At 52.4% G+C, this 26079-nt stretch overlaps 1 protein-coding gene across 1 annotated transcript in view; it reads left to right on the top strand.

Annotated features, from left to right (window-relative positions):
* AFDN (afadin, adherens junction formation factor) overlaps positions 1-26079 on the top strand; it is a 95658-nt gene that overhangs the window by 48934 nt on the left and 20645 nt on the right. The window contains 10 exon segments of the mRNA XM_014449110.2: positions 3492-3610; positions 6878-6939; positions 7043-7248; positions 10189-10334; positions 10645-10739; positions 11138-11403; positions 12638-12781; positions 14210-14408; positions 15773-15876; positions 16267-16353. Of these exon segments, the coding sequence (XP_014304596.2) occupies positions 3492-3610; positions 6878-6939; positions 7043-7248; positions 10189-10334; positions 10645-10739; positions 11138-11403; positions 12638-12781; positions 14210-14408; positions 15773-15876; positions 16267-16353 (1428 nt within the window).

Raw genomic sequence — 26079 nt, forward strand, 5'->3', positions numbered from 1 at the left:
AGGTTGCCGTCTGCTGCTTCCATCTGTCTTCGCTGGGTCACCGCCAGGGTGTCCCCCTCCGTTCCTTCCCACGCGGGTTCTCCTTCCTCCTTACGCTGACCTGTTGGTTTCTCCCCGGCTTCACAGCTACAGTTTGGGGGCATCAGACCTGGAGCCCTTCGCTCTGTCGATCCGTGTTCTCTGGGTGACCCGGTGTGGTTGTGGAGTTAGAATAGCAGCTGTGTGTTAATTACCCCTGAGTCTGACCTTGGCCCTGACCTCCGCTGGTCGACCTGTCCAGGGGGTGCGGACATGTATCTCAGGGTTAACTCAGCTCAGCACTGGGTTCTCCCTGTCCGGCCTCCTCAGCGCTGGCCGGGAGTCTGCGGCCAGCGCTCCTCGCGCTTTTCCTTCTCGCAGCCTCCACACCCAGCATCGGCCATTCTCTCGGCTCCACCTGGGAAATGTCCCCGTGTCCGCCTTTTCCACCCCGCGCGGTCGTCACAGAGCAGCACACATAGCTCCTCAGGAGCTGCCTCTCTCGTGTGCTGCCTGGGCCCCTCTCCTCCCCGCAGCCAGGCCCATGCTTCCCGAATGGAAGTGAAGTCTTGTTACTGCCCCTTGTTCAAAGGCCCAGGCCTTTCTTATCCCAGAGATGGCGCAGTCCTCACCCGGTTACACAGCTCCCCGGGACCTGCCCGCTGCCTCCAGCCGAGCATGGGCTGGCCACGGCTCCGTCCCTGCACGCAGGCGCCTGGCTGCTGCTCCCTGACCACCCGTGTGTCCACATGGTTCCCCTCTGTCCTCAGACCTTCCTGAAGACCTGTTCCTCACGCACCCAGCACCACCAGCCGCTGCTGCCGGTTGCCGTGCAGCCTTCGTTCCCTGGCCCTGCCTGGTCTGTGGGTGGACAGCAGGCTCTGGAAGGAGCTCTCGCTTGTGAGCTCCTCTGTGCTTCTGGGCTCAGGGCAGCGTGTGGTGTGTGAGTGAGTCTCAGGGACCAAATACAACTATAAACATTGTAGCTTTTTGTAAAATGTATAGTCAACATAGAAAACCATAAATTGAAAAAAGTAAAAGCATGAAAACTGTTCATTCACAGTTTTAAGTTGGCTATTGATAACATTGATGGTTCCTTTTTTGAACTCTTGATGCATGTCTGTGTGTGTGTGTGTGTGTGTATACATTTTAACATACTTAAATCCCTACCCCCCCCACACACACACACACATACTCAATCCTTTCTGTCCTACTTCCTTTGGCTGTTCTTTTGTGAGTATTTCCTTTGAAAATCATTTGAAAACAAGCTGGATTGTACCATAATATGGTAACATATACTAGGTGTACCGGTTAATAATGGCGGATTTTGTAATCAAAGAAAACACAATAATTTCAAGAGAAACATCAAAAGTGCTTTATTCAAAGTAACGTCCATCGCTAGCTACACATTTCCCCATCTTTCAGGTAATTTGTGGAGACTGTCCCAATAGAACTTTTCTTGTTTTGAGGCAAACCATTCAGGACCCAATTTTCTACTTCTTCATACGTTTTGAAGTGCTGCTCAGAAAGTGCGTGTACCATCAATCAGAACAAGTGGGAATCTGAGGAAGCAAGGTCTGGTGAATACAGCGGGTGGGTTTATACTTCCCAGGCAAGATCTTTTCACGTGTCTTTAACTGGTTTTGAAGTGTGTGGTGGTGTGTCATCATGAAGCAAAATTACTTTGCCGTGTCTTCTGGCCCATTCTGGTTGTTTCATGATCAGAATTAATGGTTTCACCTGGTTTTAGAAGCGCATAATACACCACACCTTCCTGATCCCACCAAACTCAGAGCATTGTCTTCTTTCCGAAGCGATTTGGCCTTGCAGTCGATGTTGATGGTTGACCTGGATCAACCTATGATTTTGTGTGTTTGGGATTCTCAAAATAAATCCACTTTTCATCGCCAGTCACAATTCGATGCAAAAAAGACTTTCTTTCGTGCCGTTGAAGCAACATTTTACTGATGACTTCGGTTTTCCATTTGTCTTTTGTTCAGTTGATGTGGCACCCATTTTCCTTCCTTTAAAATCTGTCCCATTGCTTGTAAACGATTGGAAATTGTTTGCTGAGCAACGTTTCATCTTTCTGCAAGTTGTTTTTCAGTTTGACACGCATCTTCATCCAATAATGCTTGTGATTGTTGGTCTTCAAACTTTTTCGGTTGACCTGGACATTTTTTGTCTTTCACATCGAAATCACCACCTTTAAAGCGTTTAAACCAGCGTTCACAAGTATCTTGAGATGGAGCATGTTCACCATAAGCTTCCCGAAGTATTCAGTAGCACTTCAAAATAAAGTAATGAATTAAAACTTCCCGCAAATGCTCTTTTTTGGGGGGCACGAAATTCGACATTTTTAAGTGTAAAAATACCTATGATGTTAACACCTTCAGCAAATTTGACATATGAAGTTTTGAAGCTTACTGTCACTACAACAAAATAGCATACATATCAAATTGCATATATATCAACATATGTGTAACTCCATCTATTGAAAAAAATCTGCATTATTAACTGGTACACCTGGTAAACTTAACCATAATTTATCGCCTGAATATTCATTTAAAATAAAATTTTTGCAGTCTAAGTATTTCTGTTCACTGACCAGTTTTATTTCTATCAGTGTATCTTATGGAAGTAATTATTGTGTAACAACAGAAAGGATTGGTTTAATTTGATGACTAGACAACAAAACGTACAGACATACGCTTTTGTAACATAAAAACATCGCTAGATGTTTATGATGTGATAGAAAGTAACTTTTTGTAAGGTAGTGCTCTCATTTACGGAAAACGCAGACAAACGCGAAGATACATACGGCTCAGGTTCCTCTCGGTGGAAAGACAAGGGTGATGCTCATCTTCTGCTCAGCTCTGCAGTTGGAGGAGCGATGAGACCTGCACAGGCAGCCCGGTGCAGGGGTTCTCTGTGAGCCATTGCCTAACGCGGGAACTCACCCTGTTGGCCTGTCGTGGTTGTCAGGAACGGGCACTGGTTGGCAGGGTTAAATGTACGGCACTGGCTGCTGTATACACGTTTCTCCCATGTTGGTTAAGGACAAGAAACACCTGTTTCTGTACTCAATTCTTTATTAGGTGTTGAGCTACAATGAGCAGATTTTAAAATCCTTTCTTAAAACTAACGAGCCACAAAAGGACCTAGCTCTCCATGTTGTGCGTATTCCGTCAGCGCTGTCCTGACTTAAGAGACTTTTTGGAATAAGGTCCCTGTGACTCCTGTGCTCTGGGAGAACCTGGTGCTGGTCTGTGTGCCTGTGTTGTGAAGCGAGCTGCTGGCCTGGGGAGGGCGTGGCTGTGCCTCATTAGTCCTCAGTGATGTATGTTCTGGGCGTGCCCTGGGGGCGTGCGGCTGTGCTCCTCCCGCTCGCTCACCACGCCTCCACCTGCCGGCTGGGTCTGAAGCCGGTGCCTGTGTGGTGTTGATAAGCACCTGTGTTCCCCCTTGGCTAGAGCTCCACTCGACTGGACAGCGACAGGGTGTCGTCTGCCTGCAGCACAGCCGAGCGGGGGATGGTGAAGCCGATGGTCCGCGTGGAGCAGCAGCCCGAGTACCGCTGGCAGGAGAGCAGGTAAGACTGGGTCGCTTTCCATTAGGAAAGGAGGGATGTTGCCCAGAGGGTCGGGGTACAGCTACTGCATCTGTAGAGGCTGAGCTGACCTGGCTAGAGCGTTCGAGGAAGGCAGAGTATTTCCTCGTCATGGTGTTGACGTGGGAAACACTCTGATAGTTGTGTCCCTTCTGTCCACTGCTCTCCAGGTCGGAGAGGACGCGTGTTGGCTTCAGGGTTTCTGTGAGGTGTGCTACTCTGAGCCATGGAGAGCGTTTCTCTAGGACTTGACTAGTTGATCATCTCACCCATTCTTAGGAGAAATTCCCACGTTTAAAACGCACAGAGCCAGGGTGGTTCGCAGGAGCTTTAGCCTGAGGCGCTGGTGCCGCCTCCCTCCCGCTCGCCCTCCCCCTCGCCCTCCTGCTCCCCGGGGTGGTCCCCTGCCGAGACCTGGGGAGGAGTCAGTGTTCCTTCCTGCGTCGGTCCTGCCGGTGTTTTGCACAGAGCACTGCCTTTTGTTGCTTCCTTTCCTCGTGATTGTTAAATTCCATGTCACTTGTACATCAGTTTTACTTCCTTGGCGTCTCTACCATTGTGGACGTGGGAAGTTACCGTCAGTGCCTCCAGCGTGGCGGTGCGTCCAGTGGCGGGGCCTGACCTGCAGCTGCTGGTGCTGAGTGTGCTGGGCTGGCGGCTCCGCCAGAGCTGGGACGCAGCTGGATGCCCCGCCGCTCGCAGCAGCAGCCCTGCGGGGCGCCCCTCCCCTCTGGGTGCCAGTCCGAGTTTCAGGGCACCGTTCTGACTGCTCCCTCTCAGTCCAGTAGCTGAGGCGCCAGCTGAGGCAGGCGGTCACTCACCCAGGCGGTGACGGGCCACAGGTCCAGGCCGTCCCTTCCCCATCCTCCAGCAGAGGTTTCCGTGTCCATCACGGGGACTAACTGTAGGTTCATGTGGCACCTCAGGCTTCACCGTGTCTGTGGTCTGGGCTTTTGGTTCTTGGTTTAGTTTGCTGGCTTTGTTGTTTTAGACGTAATAGTAAATCGTCTACTTCCTGTGTCTGTGCTTGTATTTGGTGGTGTGTTCTAGAATAAGATGTAGACGGTGTATTTGTATTGTGAGGAGCACCTCTGTTTATTTATAAGGTGATCAAGAGGCACGTATCATAGTCCTGAGCCTGTGAATATTTGAGTGAGTGAATCAAGACGTGAGAGGGAAAGATCGGTTAGGATGATGCTCTGAGGATATGCACAGTTCGTACGAGTACGTAATAAAGGGAAGGTGGTCAGATAATGGTGTTAAAATAGCCGGGTGATGATCAATCATCTGTCATAAATTATTTTATCCTGTGAATATACATATTAAGTAACCTTTTTCAAGGTCAGATTATTTTGCTTTGCAAAAGATTTATTAAAGGTTTTATTTGAACTGTAATGTGTGTTGATATTAAGACAGTGATAGAAATCGGAGATTTTCCCATTTCCAGTCTTTGTGTTTTTCACATGCAGTGTTGGTATAAGCAATGCTCAACTGATACATTTATAAAATCTAAGCTGCTGTAATAAGCATGTTTAAAATACTGATTTTGGTCAAAACAAATCTTTCCAAATGATGGGAGTGACTAAATTGTTGCTGACACTTTATTTTTTCCCTGAGAATTTAAATACTCTATTTTTACTAGATTTGTTAAATTGATGAAACAAGTAATTTGTAAAGTTTACCCAGGGCCATTTTATGGACATTGAATGAAAATAACTATTTACCTGCAATGTTAGATGTCCATAAATAGGGCAGTGTAAGAAAGACACATTGATATCGAGCACTTAAATTACATTGTGAGTATAAGGGCATTTAACACATACATTGTTGAGTTAAATCTAAGTTGTTAAGTCAGAGACGGCATAAATTTTGAAGCATATGATGTGATGAAGATGCTCTTGGTTTACCCGTGTGACTGTCCTCACTGGAGTTCACGCACATGTGTTTTCTCCTCCCTCGCCCTGGTGCGTGGGGGAGAGGGTGGAGGATGGGAGCTGGGCTGTGGGAAGGTGGTGGCTCTTCGTTGCCAGCCTGGAACTGGGGATCCGGGGTCATCATGGTGCTGTTTCTTTCATTGTGAAGAGTCTTTATTATTTGAACTAACTTATTAATGAGGAGACATACCAATGACTCCAAATACTTAAATCTGTCCAGTTCATTACCATTTGTCTAAGAGTATTAGACTGAAATGTTGCTGAAAAGATTCATTTGAATCAACTTTGACTTCAGTTTGGTTTAAGCCAATATTTAAAAACAGATATTTTCATTTCAGTGTAAGTCGTTATAATTCCCACTATTTAATTTTCAGTTAACTTTGCAGAAAGGCAAAACACATTTATCTTACACATTTTAAAAAGTCTACTTACTAATGGCTTTCAAATGTTTTTTGATGAGTGTACAACACAATATCACATGTTTACATATGCCCTGGTGGACACACACCTACATGTGTATCTATTCCTATTTGTAACTGAAGGAAGAATTTCATACAACAGTCCCCCACCTTATAGCCTGTCAGTGGGGCCAGGTGTCCCGCAATCTGAAGAACTCTTTAATACACATCACCTGACCTTTGAATTACCTGGAAATATATGAACATTAGCACAGTGCTAGTAATTAGGAATGTTCCCAGATTACAGCTTCTCTTTGTTTGTGTTTTAGGCAGTTCCTTATTTCTGTAGTGTCAGGCTAAGTGATGAAAAGTGGCTCGAATTTATGTGACTTTGAGAAGAAATGTGAGTGAGTAGGATGTGTACTGAGGCAGGCATCGCTGAGCATCGAGAATGCGGACCGCGTGGCTGCAGGGTCTGCGGGGCTCCTGTCTGACTCGGCTGGAGAGAGGCCGTGGGCAGCGGGGTGTTCCTCCCTTCCTGAGTGGGGCTCAGGGTGGCTTAGATGGCCTGTGTCCCCAGCAGTGTCTCCTCACTGTCACCTGAGCCATCGCGCAGCAGGTGTCTGGCGGCCTGGCTCTGTGCGGGCAGGAAGCCTCGTTAATAATGGAGTCAGGGCGGGTCTGCTCTCCCGCAGAAGCAGGTCCTCAGAGGGTGGGCCTGTGCCGAGTGGGATGTGACAGCTGTCAGTGTATCATTTGAATATTTGCATACGTCACATGTGCAAAGGAGGCAGTGGGCTCTTCCTTATCCAGAAAACTGTACAGAGGTTGTTTGTCAGAGTTTCAGAGCTCTCCACAGGTCGTCAGGATGCTGTTAGCTCCGTGACCTGGCTTTAAGAGCCCCATTCTTCTTGCAGAACGCAGGATGCTCCCGGGCCTGAGCTGGTGCTGCCTGCAAGCATTGAGTTCAGGGAGAGCTGTGAGTATGCACATTCCACTGGTAGTGAACTTTTCTTGTCCATTTTTCTCCATCTGATATTCATGTTTTCTTTATTTTGTTCTTCTTTTGGGAAACTTCACAGCTGAAGATTCATTTTTATCTGCTATTATAAATTATACGAATAGCTCTACAGTCCACTTTAAGTTGTCTCCTACGTACGTGCTCTACATGGCCTGCCGGTACGTATTGTCGAGCCAGTACAGGCCGGAAGTCAGTCCCCCCGAGCGCACCCACAAGGTGATCGCCATCGTCAACAAGATGGTGAGCATGATGGACGGCGTGATCCAGGTAAGCCCGCGCGGCCAGCTGTCAACCAGGGAGGCCAGTTCCTTAATGCTTCAGACTTGGCTTCATATTTGACTTTATCTTAAGAATTTTTCCTAAAATAAAAGTTACATATATTATATTGAAACTGCGTAGCTTTAAAAGTTGAAAAGAAATGTAAAGTCTTTTCTATTTCTTCCCCACAAACTGGAGAATAAGGGAAGGTAAATTGTACATGGTCACATGATTATCATGAAGAAGACCCTTAAAATTACAATAGTAGTTGTGAGAAAGTATTGCGACTTGATATGGGTTTCTTAGAATTAAAAATAATGATAATGTATTGAGATGAAATTCAGAACCATTTTAAAGTGAAAATTCAGTAGCATTTAGCACGTTCCCAGCGCTGTGAGCCACCAGCTCTGCCTGGTCTGAAACATTCCCCTCACTCCAGCCCAGCCCCCTGAGCGGGTCTCGTTCCCCTTCCTTCGGCCCCAGCAACCCACCTGCGAGTCTTTACTGCTGTAAGGGGCCCTCGCTCTTGCCGAGCCTCCATGAGGCTGTGGTGAGTGTCCGGGCGGGAGCTCCCGCCCCACTTGTGGGCATAGTGGCAGCCTGGCCTTTCTCACCGGGACACGCGCCGCAGGCGCTGCTCTGAGTCAGCTCTGACCGGGGCAGGAAGCAAGGTGTCCTCTTGGTGGGATGGTGCCCGCTCAGCAGAGGAGATGGGCACCGTAAATGGATAGATTTGCAAACGTGTCTGAGTCGCGTGGCAGTGCTGGTACTCGGCTCTAGAGCACAGGTGTGTCCCGTTCAGTAGCCGCCCAGATGGCTAGGTTCTCTGTCTCCTGTCGGGAAGGTTTGAGGCAAACTCATCTTTTTTTTTTTAATACATTTTTTATTGATTTCAGGGAGAAAGGGAGAAAGAGAGAGATAGAAATATCAATGATGAGAGAAAATCATGGCGTGGCTGCCTCCTGCATGCCCCCCACTGGGGATCGAGCCTGCAACCCAGCCTGTGCCCTGACCGGGAATCAAAGACAAGACCCTTCCGTCTATAGGCTGATGCTCTATCCATTGGGCCATACCAGCTAGAGCTAAACTCACCTTTAATTCCCTCAGAGGCCCATGTTTTAAGAGACATGTTGTTTCTTTATGTTTGAGTGGTTGGCATATGAATTGGATGGGGCTCTTCCTTTATCCAAGTGAAGACAGAGATTCCACAGGAAAGTCAGTTTATTGGGACACCGTTTTGTCACTCCTGTTATTTTATAGACAAATGCGATTTCCTGTCCAGCTGTCCCTCAGAGCCATTGTCTGTCTCCCATCACGTTTGGGTTTGTAAATACTGTTTCAAGTTATGAGATTCTTGTCATCATGACTTTGACAGACTTTTCCTTATTGAGTTTGAACTTCACTGGGATCACCAGGATTGAAACCTGTCTTTTAATTTCAGATTCAGGTTTAGTGTATGATTGGAGGAGTCTTTTTTTAAAAATATTTTATTGATTTTTGCAGAGAAGAAGGGAGAGGGATAGAGAGTTAGACACATCGATGAGAGAGAAACATCAATCAGCTGCCTCCAGCACACCCCCTACTGGGGATGTGCCTGCAACCAAGGTACATGCCCTTGACCAGAATCGAACCTGGGACCCTTCAGTCCGCAGGCCGATGCTCTATCCACTGAGCCAAACCGGTTAGGGCTGGATGAGTCTTAATGTTGTAGAAACAAACTGTGGTAGTGAGTAATTTAAAATTTTTAATTTGTAAAAACCCAAGTTCAAAAGCCAGTTTACTCACTTTTTAGATTTAAGTTTTTATATGTTTTCAGATTCTCCAGTTTTTCAGCGTTTATATGTATTGTTTCCGTTGGTCTTTCCTGTCTCTCTTATTCTTCCTCAGTAGCGGGAGCAGGCTCCTCACAGGCAGACCTTTAGCCCCAGCGCACGGTGTCACTAAGACACCAGATCAGTGTGTGTCGTGTGCTCACTGTCACTTCTTTACCGATCAGCTCGGGGAGTTCACGCCGTGTCACTAGCCAGTGTCAGGAGCACAGACTCCTCTGTGCCTCGTCCCGCAGAGCTGCGTCAGGGCGGGGCTGGATAGGTCACCCGGGAAGAACAACTCAGTGTCCTGCCTTCGTTTTAGTGTTTTGGTTTTTTTAAACTATCATGATTGTTTACGAGTTTCTTTCTCTTGTTCTGCTTGATCCCCCTCGTCTGTTTTTCTCCAGGAAGTAGACCAGGTTGAACAGGTAGGACCTGCTGTGGGACTGAGCCTGGCTCTGTTGGCTTAGCTGAGTTTCTCATGCTGCTTCCATGTCAACACAGTGCTCAGACCGGACCGAGCGTCCATAACACTCATCCGGCAGCTGAAACACGCAGTACTAAACCCCTTTGGACTGTGCAGCCCTTACCAGCATTTCATAACTTCTGCTTAATGCACTTCCGTGTGGATATGAAATGACAACAGTTCTGTTTCTTCTCCTCGTTCATCCTTGGTTCCTATCCTTTGGATCTCATCTGAGGTTGCCTGGCCTGCACATGTGGTCGGGAGAGGATGCGATAGATCAGTACTTGATACTGGGTTGCTTGGCGTCCAAGCCAGTGACTGCGAGTATCCGGGTGGCTGTGGGTAACCATGGATATGTGTGTACGCGCAGATTACCAGATAATGCACAACCTCTGATTCGGTGCTGGATTCCTCGATGTCCCATTTCTCCATTGATTCATAAATGGTAGCCAATTAGAGCCCTGTGTCTCCGTGAGCCCAGGAAGCGCGGTGGCTACTGATTTCCCACTGCTGTGCGTGGGCCCAAATTCCCCGGCAAGTATCTGGTATCTGCGGCAAGTGCGCTGGTGGAACGGGAAGGTACTGGTCTATCCTCGGCAGCTTTCAGGAGCAGCTGGTGGTTGTTGTTTCGGTTGGTCCTGTGGCGGCTCACGGGATGCGTTCTGCCCCCAGAAACAGAAGAACATCGCAGGGGCGCTTGCTTTCTGGATGGCCAACGCGTCCGAGCTCCTCAACTTCATCAAGCAGGACCGAGACCTGAGCCGGATCACCCTGGACGCCCAGGACGTGCTGGCGCACCTGGTGCAGATGGCCTTTAAGTACGGGACCCGTGTGGGGAGGCGACACTGTTCTAGAAAGATTTAAATCATATTATGTTTTCTTAAATTTTCAAAACTATCTTTAAAGGTTTTTATTTGCCCTGTTTGAATAATATCAAGAAGCATAAATAACTATGCAAAATGTGTTGACTTGATAAATTGAATCGGTGAGCTGTGTTTCTTGAATCCTGAGAGTGAAGCTATTACATTTTTTAATGAAATCTTTCTGAGCAGTGCAGGCTGTTCCGCGTGTGCCATGTCTGACAGCAGCTCCTCACGCTGACATCATGAAAACTGTGCGTGTTTTCAGGTACCTGGTCCACTGTCTGCAGTCAGAACTGAATAACTACATGCCGGCCTTTCTGGACGACCCGGAGGAGAACAGTCTGCAAAGACCAAAAATAGGTCAGGACAGTCATTCCTCCCTCCCTCCCTCCCTCTTGTTTAACTTCATTTTAATATTTCATATTTGTAAGAGGGAGGTATTTTGAAAATAAACAAGCTATCAGATCGGGCATTCTTGTTAAAGCAGTAAGTTTTACTAGCAATACCACCAGCGGTAAGTTTTGTTTAAGAAGAGCTCTTATTTGGGTGTTTCATGCTGGTTGTCCTTTTCAGAAAGTCTCAGGGTGAACCTCAATGTTAAGTAAGTACAGTTGATGCCTCCGTGTGTTTAAAACACATTCTCCTTCCTGTTGAACGAGTGGCATTTTCAGAGTGCTCCGGCAGGCATTGCTGTGACTTTTGACTAAATTTACTGCCAATTCAGACCCGAGTGACCAGGGCCCTCGCTGTCTCTGCAGACGACGTCCTGCACACGCTCTCGGGGGCCATGGCGCTGCTGCGGCGCTGCCGGGTCAACGCGGCCCTCACCATCCAGCTCTTCTCCCAGCTCTTCCACTTCATCAACATGTGGCTGTTCAACAGGCTGGTCACCGACCCCGAGTCGGGGCTGTGCTCGCACTACTGGGGCGCCATCATCCGCCAGCAGCTGGGCCACGTGGAGGCCTGGGCGGAGAAGCAGGGGCTGGAGCTGGCCGCCGACTGCCACCTCAGCAGGATCGTGCAGGTGGGTGCCACTCCCGCCCGCCGTGACGAGCTTGTCGCCAATGTCTCTATTCCATCCTGGGGAACAGTGCAGGCTCGGCAGAACTCCGCCTCCCGCTGAGGTTTCACGGGTACAGAACCCGAGACCCCGGGGTGTCGTTTCCCTGGGCCTCACACGGCAGAGATCAGGGTGAGACGGGGCTGCATCCTCCGGGGCTGGAGGGTGGATCTGCCTCAGCCTCTCCTAGCTCTGGGGGTTTGCTGGCATCTTTGGGGTCCTGGGCTGGTAGAGCACCCCTTGATCTGTCTTTCTCTCCACGGGGCATTCCCCTTGTGCGCATGTCTGTGTGCAGATGCCCCCTTCCAAGGACAGCAGTCAGAGGAGGTACGACCTCATTTCCCCGTGATGGTTCCACCAAGACCCCGCGCCCAGGCCTCTTTCTGAGGTGCCCGGGGTTAGGACCTCAACATGGGGCTCGGGAAATACACTTCCGCCCATAGCAGGTGGGAGCCAGCCGGTAACTGTCCTTCAAGGGTCTGTTCTTGAGTTGAGCGAGGCATGTTTATTTTATAGCTCTTTACTGAGAGGAATTGCTATTTAATAACGGACAGTAATTAACTCCCAAGAATACAAAACCAGGAAACACAAAGCAGACACCTGTTTGTAGTCGATGCCCAAAGATGGAGGGAAAGGAATGGGAGCATAACTACAGTCGTAGATGCACAGAGGGGAGGGGCAGGGCCGGAGCCACCCCTCCGGGAAGTCAGGAGGCCACGGGGAGGGAACTGAGGCCCTCACCCCGCGTGTCCTCGCGCCGTGCGGCCCGGAGCTCGAGGGGTTGAGGCGAGAGCCGCTGGTGGGCAGCTAGGGAAGTGAGGGAAGCCAGAACGCGGGCAGTGGCTCTGTTACTGCAGCGAGTCGTGTGTATTTATCTTCTCAGCTTCCTCTGTTCTGAGGAGGTGCGCGTGGACAGAGGCTCTGCCGCCTGCTCTGGGGCGCTGAGCCATCTCAGTGAGTGTCTCTCGGACCCAGTAACAGCCGTCCGAGTGGTCACGGACGTGGTTCAGTTCCTAAGAGAACGTTTAGATGCTCTGTGAGCAGAACAAGTGGAATTGATCGTGCGCTTGTTTCCGTGACGTGAGGCCCTCTGCGGCCGCCTTTCCCTTCAGTTTATGGGCCCAGTCAGCGATGGGCACTGTGCCTTACATGCAGGGACGGCACCGCCCACGTCTCAGCGTCCGATTCTCTCCAACAGGCCACCACCTTGCTGACGATGGATAAGTACGCGCCCGAAGACATTCCCAACATAAGCAGCACCTGCTTCAAGTTGAACTCGCTGCAGCTGCAAGCCTTGCTGCAGAATTACCACTGCGCACCCGATGAGCCCTTCATCCCCACGGTAAGGGCAGCGCCGGCGTCTGGGGTCGGGTGGAAGCAAAGGAAAACTCATTTAACCGTTTCCTTTCACTTTAAAAACAAGCTTATTTACTTGACCAATCTACACGATCATGTTTGCTGTTGACGTATGAGTTCGGGTTCCGTGCAAGAAGTAGAAACTACATAAGCATTTAAAGTAGGAAGGGTTTTAACTCGGTTCGGTACTTGGTAAATCACTGGGAGACCAGCAGGGGGCGTGCAGAGCACCTGACTGCTGAATCCCACTTCTCGTTGGGAACACCTGGAGGCGGGCATTCCTGCTGCTCATCTCTGGCCAGTGTCTGCCCAGCTGGCGGTGTGTAACGTGGGACGTCTGCAGGTGCCTGAGAGTTAGAGAGGTGAGGTCATTGCATGAGACACCCATCTCCCGACCTGCAGTGCTGAGTTCATGCCTGCAGAGGGCGGCCTCAAGAACAGCCCAGACAGCTTCCCAGCCATCCGCGACCGACGCCCTGTGCATCGGTATCCTTAAGGGAATACAGCTCCGAGCGAGAAAGAAGGAGTTAGAGCAGTGGTCGGCAAACTCATTAGTCAACAGAGCCAAATATCAACAGTACAACGATTGAAATTTCTTTTGAGAGCCAAATTTTTTAAAATTAAACTATATAGGTAGGTACATTGTTATTTACTTAATTAGGGTACTCCTAAGGCTTAGGAAGAGCCACACTCAAGGGGCCAAAGAGCCGCGTGTGGCTCGCGAGCCGCAGTTTGCCAACCACGGAGTTAGAGCCCAGGCAGCCTGGATGGATGCCAGGACGTAATTTGTACAGGAGTCAGATACAGGTATAAGCTGTGCGCCGACCGTCCGATTCGAGAACAGAGGAGGCTCTGGAGTTGGAAGCCTGGGTCGCAGTGCCTGGAGGAGGCACAAGGGCCGCGGCGTGGAGCCATGTGCTCACTTCCTGTGCTGTGGCCTTTCCCGTGTACACAACCTGTGTCCATGAAACTTGTCACACAAAGTCACTTACACCCGTAATTCAGAAAGGACGTCTGCAGCCTGGACATGGGTGTTTTATCTGGAGTTTTTCATTTCACTTTGAGTGAGTTCTTGCCCGTGTCGTTCAGCGTTCTACAGAAATGGGGCTGTTCACACTGGGTGCTGAAGAATTGTGCAAGGAAAAGATAATGACTTTGGAAAAGAGGCAAAGCCCATCTTCTTGTGATTGAACAGTTTCTTCTCATTGAAGCTGCACATTATTTGAGATTAGTAATTAGTGTCTTGGTTCACTTACTTACGTGTGTGCTTTGCTGGTGTCCTGCTGCGTCGCAGGCTGATTCTGAACCTGTCGTCATGTTGTCCCCCCACGTGGCCTAAACAGACGCGAGGTGATTGCTGCTCAGCTGCTCCAGTCACGTAGCATGGCGTTTGAATTTGCGTTTCTCTGCCCAGGACCTGATTGAGAACGTCGTGGCTGTGGCCGAGAACACGGCCGACGAGCTGGCGCGCAGTGACGGGCGGGAGGTGCAGCTGGAGGAGGACCCCGACCTGCAGCTGCCCTTCCTGCTGCCTGAGGACGGCTACTCCTGCGACGTCGTCAGGAACCTTCCCAGCGGCCTGCAGGAGTTCCTGGACCCCCTGTGCCAGCGGGGTAGGTGTTGCTGCCGAGCCTGAAATCTGACCCAGCTCGAGTCTGTGTTCTACATGCAGTCCACTCGTGTGGCGCTTCCGACGAAGGCACTGCTCCGGGGACTCGGAGGGAAGTGTTTCCCAGTGACACGGGGTCACTCATGTGCAGACACAGTTCCATGGGGGGTCTGCACCCCTTCTGTGACCACTGGCTGCTCGCTGGGCGGCACGAGGGCCTTTCCTTCTGTTCCCGGTGTGGACGGGCGGGTGCTGGACATGGCCTCGGAGCTGACGTGGACAGCAGTGCCAGGGGAACAGCACAGGCTTCGGAACGGACGCCCGAGTCCTGGTCCCAGCCCTTCTCCTCCAGTCTCTCTTGTAGCGTGGGTGTGGGGACAGTGCCCACCTCGTGGGACTGTAGCGAGGAGCCCTGGGAACTGCGGCCCACGGGTCTCTAAGTGCCGGTGGCTGCCCTGCCACCAGTGCCGCGCTCGCACGTGTCTGTGCTGAGTGAGGCCTGGCTCCGCTGTCTCAGTGTAGCTCAGCTCCCCCGGGTCACTACGTCTTTCACGTGTTCTCCTACATGTGTGGGTGCAAGGGCTCGGTGATACCGGAGGCGGGAGCTGTTCCTTAGGCTTGGCCCCTGGCTGCTGCTCTTCTGTCGCGTGGAGCTCAGACGAGTACAGAGCAGACCAAACTGCAGGGTCCAAGCAAAAGGAATAGGAAAGTCGGGTCTGTGTCCACAGGAGCTTACGTTCTGTGAGTGTAGGGTTTGACTTCAGTGACTGCTGCTTTCACCACTGAGTTTTACGTCCTCAGAGATCTTGACAGTTTAAAACGTTGGCCAAGGCTGCCTCTGGTAATGCCAGTGAGTGTGGCTGTGGCCCTCCAGGCGGGCGGGGGCTGGCGTGTGGCCTGTGGAGGGAGGAGGAGGCCCAGGCCCCAGTGCTCCTCAGAGAAAGTCGGGCAGTGGGAGTGCCGAGTGTCGCCTGCAGGAGGGCCCTGAGCTGGGCTGGCACCGGGTGTGTGGGAGGTGGACCGTGTCCCTCTGCTGCACCACACCTCGCGTCGGAACCACACCCTCACCCCTTCCCACACAGCAGACACAGGTGTGATGGTGGCAGCAGCCCAGGCCGGGCTTCTTGCCCGGTTCTCCCATTCCTCCTGCCTCCACACTTCACATCTGGCTGGTCTCTGTCTCTCCCGTCCCCTGTCCGCCTGGAGTCCCGGACTGCTGTGCATGCAGCACCTCCCGCAGCTCACCTCCCTCCCGCAGCCGTCCTCCCTCCCCCGTGCGCGTGCAAAGGTGCAGACAGGAAAACGGATGTGGTCGCTAGATGCCCTGAGGGTGCCTTTCCGTCCTGCCATTGCTTCCCTTGCCCCCAGGCTTCTGCAGGCTGGTCCCTCACGCACGCTCCCCGGGCACCTGGACGATCCACTTCGAGGGCGCCGACTATGAGAGCCACCTTCTGCGCGAGAACACGGAACTGGCAAGTCCCGCGGCTGAGGTGGGCGGGGAAGGACGTGGGCCTGGCGCTTGGAGAAGGGCTGTGGGTTCCTTCCTTGCCTACAGGGAACATGGTTGTGACAGGAAGATCTTAAAGTCACCTTTAAATACCAATTTTATTTAAAAATCTTAAATAAGATTTAAACTCATGACTTATATGTAAAGTTTTTATTTCAGGCCATGTCTGTCAACAAATGGTGCTTTTTTAAAAATAAATATTTTTATCCCCACAGCTGTAATTGATTGGGATAACCTTGGTCAGCGTGAACATACAGGTTCCAGCTGTGGTTTTCTGTGTGACAAGATCTGTATATTGCACCGTGTGCCCACCACCCAGAGTCAAATTAAAATAAACCTTTGTTTCATCCTTTAGGCTCAGCCTCTGAGGAAGGAGCCCGAAATCATCACTGTGACCCTGAAAAAGCAAAATGGAATGGGCCTCAGCATTGTCGCGGCAAAGGTAGGGCGGGCAGGTGGCTTGTGGGTGGAGGGTGAAGCAGATGGCGTGGGGTTGCTGCGCCCTGTGCTGGAGCCTCTGTGCTCGGAGCCAGCCAGCTGTGGGGGGGTCTCCCCTCGGAAAGTGGAGCGAGAGCACATGTGCCTGGAGGTCGGGCCGGGCCTGGGTGCCGGGCCTCGGGGACTGCCCTCTCCTCCTGGCCGCGTGCTGCTGACGGGCCTCCCGTGGAGGGCGATGTGCGGGAGGCGGTGTTTCCGCAGCCCTGGGGTCCGAGTGAACAGGACTGGGCTGTGATGAGCCAGGACAGAGGCGTGCTGCGTGCCTGTGGGGCCGGAGCCTGCACTGCAGGGGAGCCGAGGAAGGAGAGCCGTGCTTCATTCGCGTGACGGACGGGCTGAGGAGCGCGCACTTGGTCTCGTGGGCGCCGCAGAAAAGCGGGGCGTCTGGAAGAAGAGGGGAGGGACGCGATGAAGCGCCGTGTCTGGGAGCGCTGGGTGTAGGATGAATGAGAGGCACCTGGACTGAGTGGCCTTCGGGTTGGAATCGGCTGGGAGCTGCCATCTGGGGCGAAGTGGATTGGTCTGAAGCACTGAGTCACGGGGTCCCCCAGGGGGGGCAGAGGGTGGCCACTGTCCCAGCTCAGGCTAGACCTGCTTCCTCCTCCTGGCGGGCCTGCCACGCGTAGTCCCGGGCCGCGGGGGTGTAACGGACCACAGCTCAGACGTGGATGGAACGGTCTCAGCCAAAGACTGTTTGGCTCTTTGCTTAACAGCTGAATCAAATGCCCCTTTGAAAGGGAAAAATGACGGGGGTAACAAATCCCCACCACCCTCCGATGCACAGGAAGAGCTCCAGCTCCATGTTTCCTGGCATCTGTGTTACAAGCTTTTATTTCAAATACTCGCCTACCTGACGTTTGAAATTCCAGGAGCGATTTGGAGGCTGCCATTTACCACCATCCCTATTGTTTCCAGCTCAAAAACCCTTTTTCAGTAGGAAACGCACATTCCCGTCTGATGTAGGCACTCGGCTCCGAGCCTCTTCTGTGCCCCGTGTCCAAGGCAGGAAGCACGGGCATTGCCTGCCAGTAGCCCCCTTGGGCACTCCTGCCCCTCCTCTCGCTGGCTCTGCCCGTCCCGCTGGCTGCAGCATCAGTGGGCAGTTAGGACAAGGCGCCCGCTCAGAGTCACAGTCGGGTTAGTCACCGTGACGGCAGGCAAGGAGTAGCAGGGGGTCCACGGCCGCCGGAGGCTTCGCCTTCCGCATGGGCAGGGAGGTAGCAACAGGGTGAGGCAGTGGGTGCAGCATCCCAAGGGAGGCCCTCGCGGAAGTCTGCATGGAGCCCTGACCCAGGAATGCAGGTCTGAGGACCAGCCAGCATCACTGGCCCGGGGTGCAGGCCGAGTCCCCGCCAGCTCTGCCAGCTGTGCCGTCTGCATGGGAGGGCAGCTTAGCCCTCACCAAACCCAAGCTGAGGGAACTGGCTCCGCCCATTTGCCCACCTGCCTGGCTGCTGGCCACACACCTGTTCCTGCACCTGGCCGCCTCTCCCCCAGCCCTGCCTCCTGCTCCCCTCCACGTGCCTGAAGCTCCTAAGCTGCTGCTCGGCCTTCACATTTCATTCCCACCAGGAGGCGTGGCGGGAAGGGCGGTCTCCCCGTGAGTCAAGGGAACGTCATTCTGTTGTGAGAACAGGCGGCTCTGGAGTCCTTGCTGCTTTCCGCTCGCCTCGTACCTTTTGGGTACACGGGTGGGCCTCGGTGTGGGTAGTCTTAGACGAGGTCCCCTGGGAGCTGTGCTGATATGGGGCACGTGTACTGTGAACGCAGTCGCCACGTGCTGCAGCGATGTCTGTTCCAGAAGCGAACATCGAGTGTCTGTCGTGTGGAAGTCGAGTCCGATTCTGGCGCCTGCACCTGGGCGTGTGGAAGTGGTTCTCACTGAGGCGGCGCCGCCCACGCTGGCAAGAGAGTCTGGAGCTCAGTTTGAACGTGTTCGCTTGAGATTTGGGGTGCCTGTCAGGCTAGACGAGGAGCATGTTATCTAGTAGAGTTAGACGTGTGGCTTGGCACTCGGAAGGTGAGAGCCAAAGGTGGGGGCGGCTCCTAGAGGCTGTGGAGGGAATCGCTCAGGACGCCTGGGCGGCCCTGCCTGGGGAGCTCAGAGCCCTGGGCGAAGGCCTCGGGCCCCAGGACGCCCTGCGAGTGACGCCCTGCGCCCGCGGGGCTGCTGGTGCACCGCCGGCTTCTGTCACGGGGTTTCTCTCTCTCACTGCCGTGCGTCCTCCCCTGCCAGCCTCCGCCCCGCACTGCGTTTTGTTTTCCTCTGTGAGCTGTGTGGTCTTTGTCTTGGGCCCAGGCCTCCTTTATTTTTTCCTCATTAGCGTGTGGCGTGGCTGCTGTGAGCCGGGACATTGTTTTGCTGCGAGTTCCCTGGCGCCCCTTCCACACTGCGGTTCCGTTTTATGAAACCCAGATGCTCTGGGCCGGGTGTGTGCAGCTGACTGAAACGCTGCTGTGGGAAGTGGAGAGCGCGGCTCCAGCTCATCTGGGGGACAGCACAGTGCTTCCTGTTTGGATCTTTAAAATACAAACAAGTCCGTCCTTTTTATTTGTCTGGCTCTTTTTAAAGTTTAATAAAGTACAAAGTAAGCAAAAGTCAGAGCTGACTGGTTACGTAAGAGCCTGGATGTTTGTGGTGATAAACGCCAGTGTCACCGCGTCCGGCTCGCAGTGTGGTGACCCCAGTCTCGCCAGCCCAGCTGTGTTGGCTGCTGTGGGAGCAGAGAGAAGTGAGCAGCTTCCCACTGAGAAGTCCAGTCCGCGAGCAGAATGTGGTTCTCTGTTGTCGGGCGAGTGGGCCCAGTGGTGAGTGTCCTCGGCGCCCCGGGGCGGGGGGGGGGGGCGGGGGGGGTGTCCCGTGCAGCTGGAATGTGCTCCCACAGAAGGCTTCTCCCTGGGAGCTTGTTCAGACCTGTCACTAATTAACACTCATGAAGCAGCCATTTCATGGAGCTTGTAATTGCACACCCAGGTGTTTGCTGCTTTTTGTTTTGATGCTGCAAGTTCGTAAGGTTCATAAAAACATAAGGCTCTTATATGTTTTTTATACAAGAAAAGGAAATTAATCCTGCTGGCTATCTAACATGGTGAAAATGCTTGAGATCATTGGAACTACAGCCACCACCTACGGAGCCATATACAGGGTGTCCGGGACGTAACTGGGCTTAGGCTACAGGAGGTGGGTTTGCTGTAGGCTTTCTCTAAAACCGTTTTCTCCTAAACACAAAAAAGACAATTTTAAAAGTACTTAGAACATTTTACTTAAAAATAAATGGCTAACTGAAGAGTGCCTTACAGATAGTTTTAGTTTGTGCTTTTAGGCTATGGACTGAGTTTAAGTTGTTAAGTCTCATTTAGCTCAAAACACAAAGTGGGATTCGTGCCCTCACAGAAGAGGGGGGCTGTCGGGCGAGCGGCCTCCTCGCGGCGGTGCCCACAGTGACGGGTGGCGGGTGCTCTGAGGACCGGCCCTCGGTCCTGCTGTCCTCGCTGTGGCCACGTGGCTGAGCCTCTCGGCGTGAAGTCAGGAGGCCCGGTCCCTCCAGCCCAGGTGTGTCTGGCGCCTGCAGGACTATTGCTTATGAGTCTGAACACAGTATTTTATATTTTAGTTCCAAAAGCAAAATAGCAAGTTACATCAAAAATAAGTGTTTGCCTATTTTATAGTCATGGCCTAAGTGCTCGTTTCTAGATTGGCTGAAATGTGGATTCAGTTACAGGATTAGAATAGGAGCATTAAGGGTTAATAATGCTCTAAAGCAGAGCCAGCGTTTCACATGTGGACTCAGAAAACCACGCTGCTTGCAGGTCCGTCCCAGGAAGGGAGCCTTCAGATCACTCTGCCTCGCCCACCTCTTAGCCGAGACTTGGGGTGAGGCGCAGGCCCGCAAGGCCCGCCACGAGCTGTGTGTGGAGCGGGTAGAGGGGAGACGTGGGCCGTCGGCGTGGTATCCCCCCCTTTGGTTCTCAGATCACTTTGAGAACCTGGGGAGACTGTGACAGGACACACAGCCCTTGGCATAGTTTTCAGGGATCCATACACCTGCAGCCCCTCTTAGGACCCAGCCTAGGAGTCTGCTGTCTAGTTCAGGTCCTGCGTTTCAGGGAGAAGGAGAGGTTGGTGTGGCCATGTCTTTTGTTTCGTAATTGATGCCGAGAGTAAACATGCAGGAGCTGGGCCTGGAGCCCAGCCCACAGGAATCAGGCTTCGGCCTGCCCGGCTCCGCGCCTGTTGGAGCGCCTCCCACGCACCCTCCCATGCTGGGTGGAGTGAGCCCAGAATGAGTTCTAGCGCTGATGATTTCAGAATTAAGGTAATTCCTACTGAAAAAGGGTCAGACAATGCGTTTGACCTCAGGTCTGAATTTGAGTAGCTAATGAATCAGAACGATCGGTCTGACTAGCAGTTCCGCTCAGACGCGGAGGAGGGAGCGGTGGGCAGAGCTGCTGACCGCCTGCCGAGTGCAGGGCCTGGGTGCTCAGGCCACCCGGCCACTTAGTTCTAACCCGCTGTCCACCTTGGAGACAGTAGGGCTGAGCTCATGCTGCTCTGGCCGCAGTATCTTTCTTCCTCCTCCTGCTGCTGCTGCTGCTGCTGTGTGTGTGAGTGTGTGTGTGTGTGTGTGTGTGTGTGTGTGTGTGTGTGTGTGTTTTAATGATGTGATTGTTAATCATCTCATACGCCCACACTCACTTGGAGTTCGCTTGGCCGCCTGGGTTCCTTCCCTTTGAGTCTCGCTGTGCGGGAGGGGAGAGGCCTGAGCTTTGAAGTCTTCCCAGAGGTGCAGGAGCAGGATTAGCAGGACACTTGGGAGCAGCCCTGTCCTCGGAGCGTTTCCCGTCGGACACAGGCAGTTGGCATAGGTGGGTCTCCTCCTCCCTGGGCCTCGTCGTTCTGTTGGGGAACCTTTTCCTGGTAACTTACTGCCGTCCTTTCTGCCTTGGTGCTCCACCTTCTCCCTCTGCCCTTTCTCCCTCGCTGCCTCCTGGTCCTCCCTCCTCTCACATTCTCTGCTTCTCAGACCCCTTCCTTCACCTCTAAAGGAAGGAAAAGCAGTTGCCACATGCACCGTGTGCTCAGTACCACGATCACACACGTAGGAGTCGTCTATTTCGTTGTAATTGCTTTTCTTAAGGATGGGGACCTAGGTGTTTGCACTGCCTGGTAACGTGCTGGGTTCTGTGCTCTGTCGTCTGCACGGCAGTGCCCGCGCCTGCCCGGACCCTCACCCAGGCTACTCCCGGGGCAGAGCCGTGGCGAGAACCTCGGAACTCCTGGGCCTTTCGATGCGGGATTGCTTTCCAGGAGACCCTGGTTAACTGGGGAATGATGCTTATGCTTTTAATTTTATAAATCAGTGCACTAAAAACACAACGAGGTTTTCAGATCCCACTTTAGATACCTTTAGGCAAGTAATTCTTAAAATTATTTAGCCTTGGTCTGTTTTTTGTGTTGTGTTCTCAGTTGTAGTGACTGGTTTCTCTTCCCGGGCTTGGAAATCAGGGTGTGTCTTGCCGGAAAGTACTGTCCTGGGGTGCGGGCCTGTTCCCCCAGCTGCGCCCTTGTCCTGTGCTGCTGCGCCCGACTGCTTAGCCTGCAGTGTGCAAGCCTGCAGCTTAGTGCAGCCTGGCCAGTGGACATGGAAATGAGCCACGTGGTCATTGGCAGTTTCTATTACCATCTTAAAAAAAAAAGAAACGGTGAAATTAATTTTATAATGTTTTATGGTACGCATTGTGTCCAAAATGTCCCGGTTTCAGCATGGAGTGAATATGCATTAAGGAGCTGGTTTGGATTCTTTTTTCCACACTAAGACTTTGAAATCGGGGCGTATCCTTTACTTGCTGATACACATCCAGGCTGACAGGTGGCCTGGTGGCTCCCACACGGGGCAGCGTCTGATACGATCTCAGCGACGCCTGAAAGCTGCTGCTGGGCATTCCCGGATCGGCTCGGCTGGCGCTCACAGCTCACACGGCCCCTTTTGTTCGTGGCAGATGATACGTTGACATGTAGCGGCAAAATGTTGTAGCTTCTGGCCCTGTTTTCCTTTCTTAATTAGAAGAGGAGTAGGATTACCATAAAATGAAATTTAATTGTGTGTATATGTAAGTAGGAACTAATAGAATTACTTCAATAAATTTTCTTTCTTTAAAAGAAATTTTTTTATTGATTTTAGAGAGGAAGGGAAAGAGAGAGAAACATCAATGATGAGAGAGAATCACGGATCGGCTGCCTCCTGCACGCCCCACACTGGGGATCGAGCCCACAACCTGGGCATGTGCCCTGACCAAAAATCAGACCATGACCTTCTGGTTCATAGGTCGACACTCAACCACTGAGCCACACCAGCCGGGCTAGAATTTCTAACTTTTTAAGCTAACTTTTGACAGTGTTATCAGTGTTATGCTACCAGCACACTTAATGAATATAGCAGCTGCTTCCTGACCGACGAATGCATCCCACACAGTTCTGGGCTTCCTCATAACAAGGGCTTGTGTGCCAAGTAGGGACGGGAGCACCTTCTGGTAAACCCATAGGGCAGGGGCTCCGGGAGCTGCTGGGAGGAGCCTCTGTACAGGCCGTGGAGAGCAGGGCAGGACGAGTGCCGGGGACAAAGGAGCGCTTGTCTGACGGGGAAAGGTAAGTGGGTGGGCAGGTGGCGGTGGCAGGTGAGCCTGGGAATCGGTGATGAGAGCATCTGGCAGACCCATGACATCAGAAAGAAAACATGGACACAGGCACGCGTGGGGACACGAAGCCTGGTCTGGATCACGCGTGGTGTTGGGGAGCGTGGCTGCCAGTGCGGGGGCAGCGGGGCGGTGGCGGCAGCGTGCTGGGAGGGTGCCCCGGGAACGCATTCCGCAGACCAGCCGCTCCATCGGGAGGGGAGGGGCCACATTTTGCCAGAACTTTCTGAAATGTGTACTGTCAGCTGTCTGGGTCACGGTCAGTTTTACCTGAATGTTGAACTTGGCTTCTTAAGTTCCACATGCATGTAGTGTGACAAGTTTCCTGCTCAGAAATGTTACAGGATTTTAGGTTATTGAAATACGGATCCTGCTCAGTTTAAGATGATACATTAAGTTGTCTAAAGCGTAGAGTGGTTATGAAACAATCGAGCCTCATACTTACCCTCAGGTGTGAGGTTCCTGATCTGAGAGAAGCGGCTGCAAGGGAAGGTCATAATCCCGGGCAGCCACGGCTGGCGGTGTGTGGGGCGCAGACCTCTTCCTGAGGGAGCTGGTGGGCGAGAGCCAGCTACAGGCAGCACACGCATGTGTGCAGGCCAGCAGTGTATGAGGGTGGTGTTCTCATTTCCTTACACCATGCTCTAGGGTCGCCCCAAAAATGGATACAACACTCTGAATAATTAATTATAAAGGAAGTGTTTATCAAAATACATTTCATTTTCAAAATCAGGCTACCACCTGTTAGAGTGTGTATACATTTTGGGGGGGACATGCTGTATTATGCGAAAAGAAAGAGCTCTGTTATTATAGTTTGTCCAAGTGAATGAGATTTTCTTCTTTATTAGTAGTAATCTTATAAAGTATATCAGAAATAGGGAGTGGCGGAGAGCTTGCTTATTGTTTTTACCTAAATTACAAGGACAGTGCTGTGCGGAGAGCAGGTAAGTGCCCATTCACTACACACCTGTGCGGTCGCTCCTGCCTGCTCAAAGGCACATTCCAGGGCCCCTGGGGAACCCGGCCGAGCACAGTGCCAGACTCTCCGGGCTGTGTAGTTCCTGCACACATACCTGTGATGAAGTTGGGTTTATTTAGGCACAGGAAGAGATTAACAACATCACTAGTAGTAAAATAGAGCAATATATTGTCATGAAAGGCACGTGAACGTGGTCTCTCTCTTAGAACCAGCGTGGTAATGGGCAGCTGCGAAATGGGCGGCGGGTGGCGTGGAGACCTGGCCGCAGAGATGAGTCCCGTCCCAGGTGGGCGGAGCAGGCAGCTCGAGGTTTCCTTGTGCTGCTCAGAACGGGGCACGTTTAAACCTCTGCATCGTCGAGTTCTGGGGCTTTCCATGTGGTGTTTTGAGCCTGGTTGAATACGGGCCGGAAACTGCAGGAAGCAAAGCTGCGGGTGGGGGCGCTGGACGGCCTACGTGTTCTGAAGTTCAGGAAGCATTGCTTTGATGTTGGTCAAATAGGGAGCAGAAGAGAAAAGGGTGCTTCTAGAACCTTTTTAAAAATCCGGCCCCGGGGACTTGCTATGAAGAGGTGCCCTGTGGTATTTGCAGAGAAAGAGAAGGGGGTGTTGTCAGTGCCCCGACCAGAATTCCTGTTGGACAGCGTGGAGGAAGCGCCTCTGAGACGGGAGCGCCTGAGCCGGGCGCTGTGTCCTCGTCCTTCGGTGCGGGCGGAGCTGGGGCAGAGGGGCCTTTAGTGCAGAGCGGGAGGGAGGAGGCGGTCGTGTAACCGCTGAGCTGCGGCATTAGCAGTTAATCACAGATCCCATGGAAGCACAGGATGTGCTGCTTAAAATAATTTAATTAGATTATAGATGCAGGCATACCCACGTTAACGCATGGGAGCAGGAGGGTGCTGGAGAAGGGACTTCCTGTCGTGTGTCTTAGGCCCTCGATGGAGGACACCGTCTTGGCACAGGCGGAGGGAGGTGACACGTTGTCTGTTGCTCTTTTGCTCAGTGACCTGCTGTTGAGAAAGGTGCCATTTACTAAGTGCCTGCTACTAGCACGTACTTTTTATGGTGAAACTTCAAATTTACAAAATAGTACAAGTTTGCCAAGTATCAGAATGAATTTTTTTTGTATTTTGCTTTTTGTTTTTAATTTTATGGCGGGGACCACAGGTTGCACTTGGTTATCATGCTGTTGGGAGTGGGGCGTGACTGGGAGGGCGTCTAGTGGCAGCTGGTGTCCCGGACTGGGCAGGTCTGCAGGGAGGCGGGGAGTTGTCAGCGTCTAGACAGACGGGTGTTGGCGGTGAGCAGACGCAAACCCTGGGGTCGGAGCTGCAGAGGGAGCACTTGATTGGAGCTCACAGGAACTTGTATAGACTCAGCCCCAGCCACTGCACACAGTGACCGCGGAGCACCGCGTCCCCACGCCGAAGGCTGTGCTCGGGAGACGGTCACACTGCTTCGCGGAGCCCCGTATCCTGGACGTGTGCGGCTCACACAGCAGGGGCTGCGTGCTGGCGCCCCGAGGAGAGCAGGAGGCCCTCAGTCACGCTGGCTGGTCACGCTCCAAACCGGCACGGCGACCTCACGGGAAATCATGTCGTTGGAGCATCGTAGGAAGATGGTTTCAGCAACCTCATTTGTTGGAATCTGTCTTTATGACTTTCGGTGATGCCGTCCTGTTTGCTGTCATGACAGAGTCTTTCCCGGGGGTGGGGGTGGCTGGGAAATGTGCGGGCCGTCCCGCGCGGGAGCCGCTCCCTGTGGCTCCGGGAGTCATCGAGCTGCTTCACTTGCCGTTGTGCCGCCCGAGCAGGACCGCAGTGGTCCTGGAAGCAGCTGCATGCGTCTGCGTCTCACGCTGGCCCTGTTCCGGGGCAGGCCCTGTTCCAGGCGGTGTTCCTCACAGCCAGCACCTGCCCTCGACGGAGCCACCACAGTGTGTTCTGTACGGCCCTTCCCAGGCCCCCTGCGTGGCCATGAGAAGCTTGTCTTGTTTAAACTT

This window comes from Myotis lucifugus, unplaced genomic scaffold, assembly GCF_000147115.1.
Source record: "Myotis lucifugus unplaced genomic scaffold, Myoluc2.0 scaffold_1025, whole genome shotgun sequence".
NCBI lineage: Eukaryota > Metazoa > Chordata > Mammalia > Chiroptera > Vespertilionidae > Myotis > Myotis lucifugus.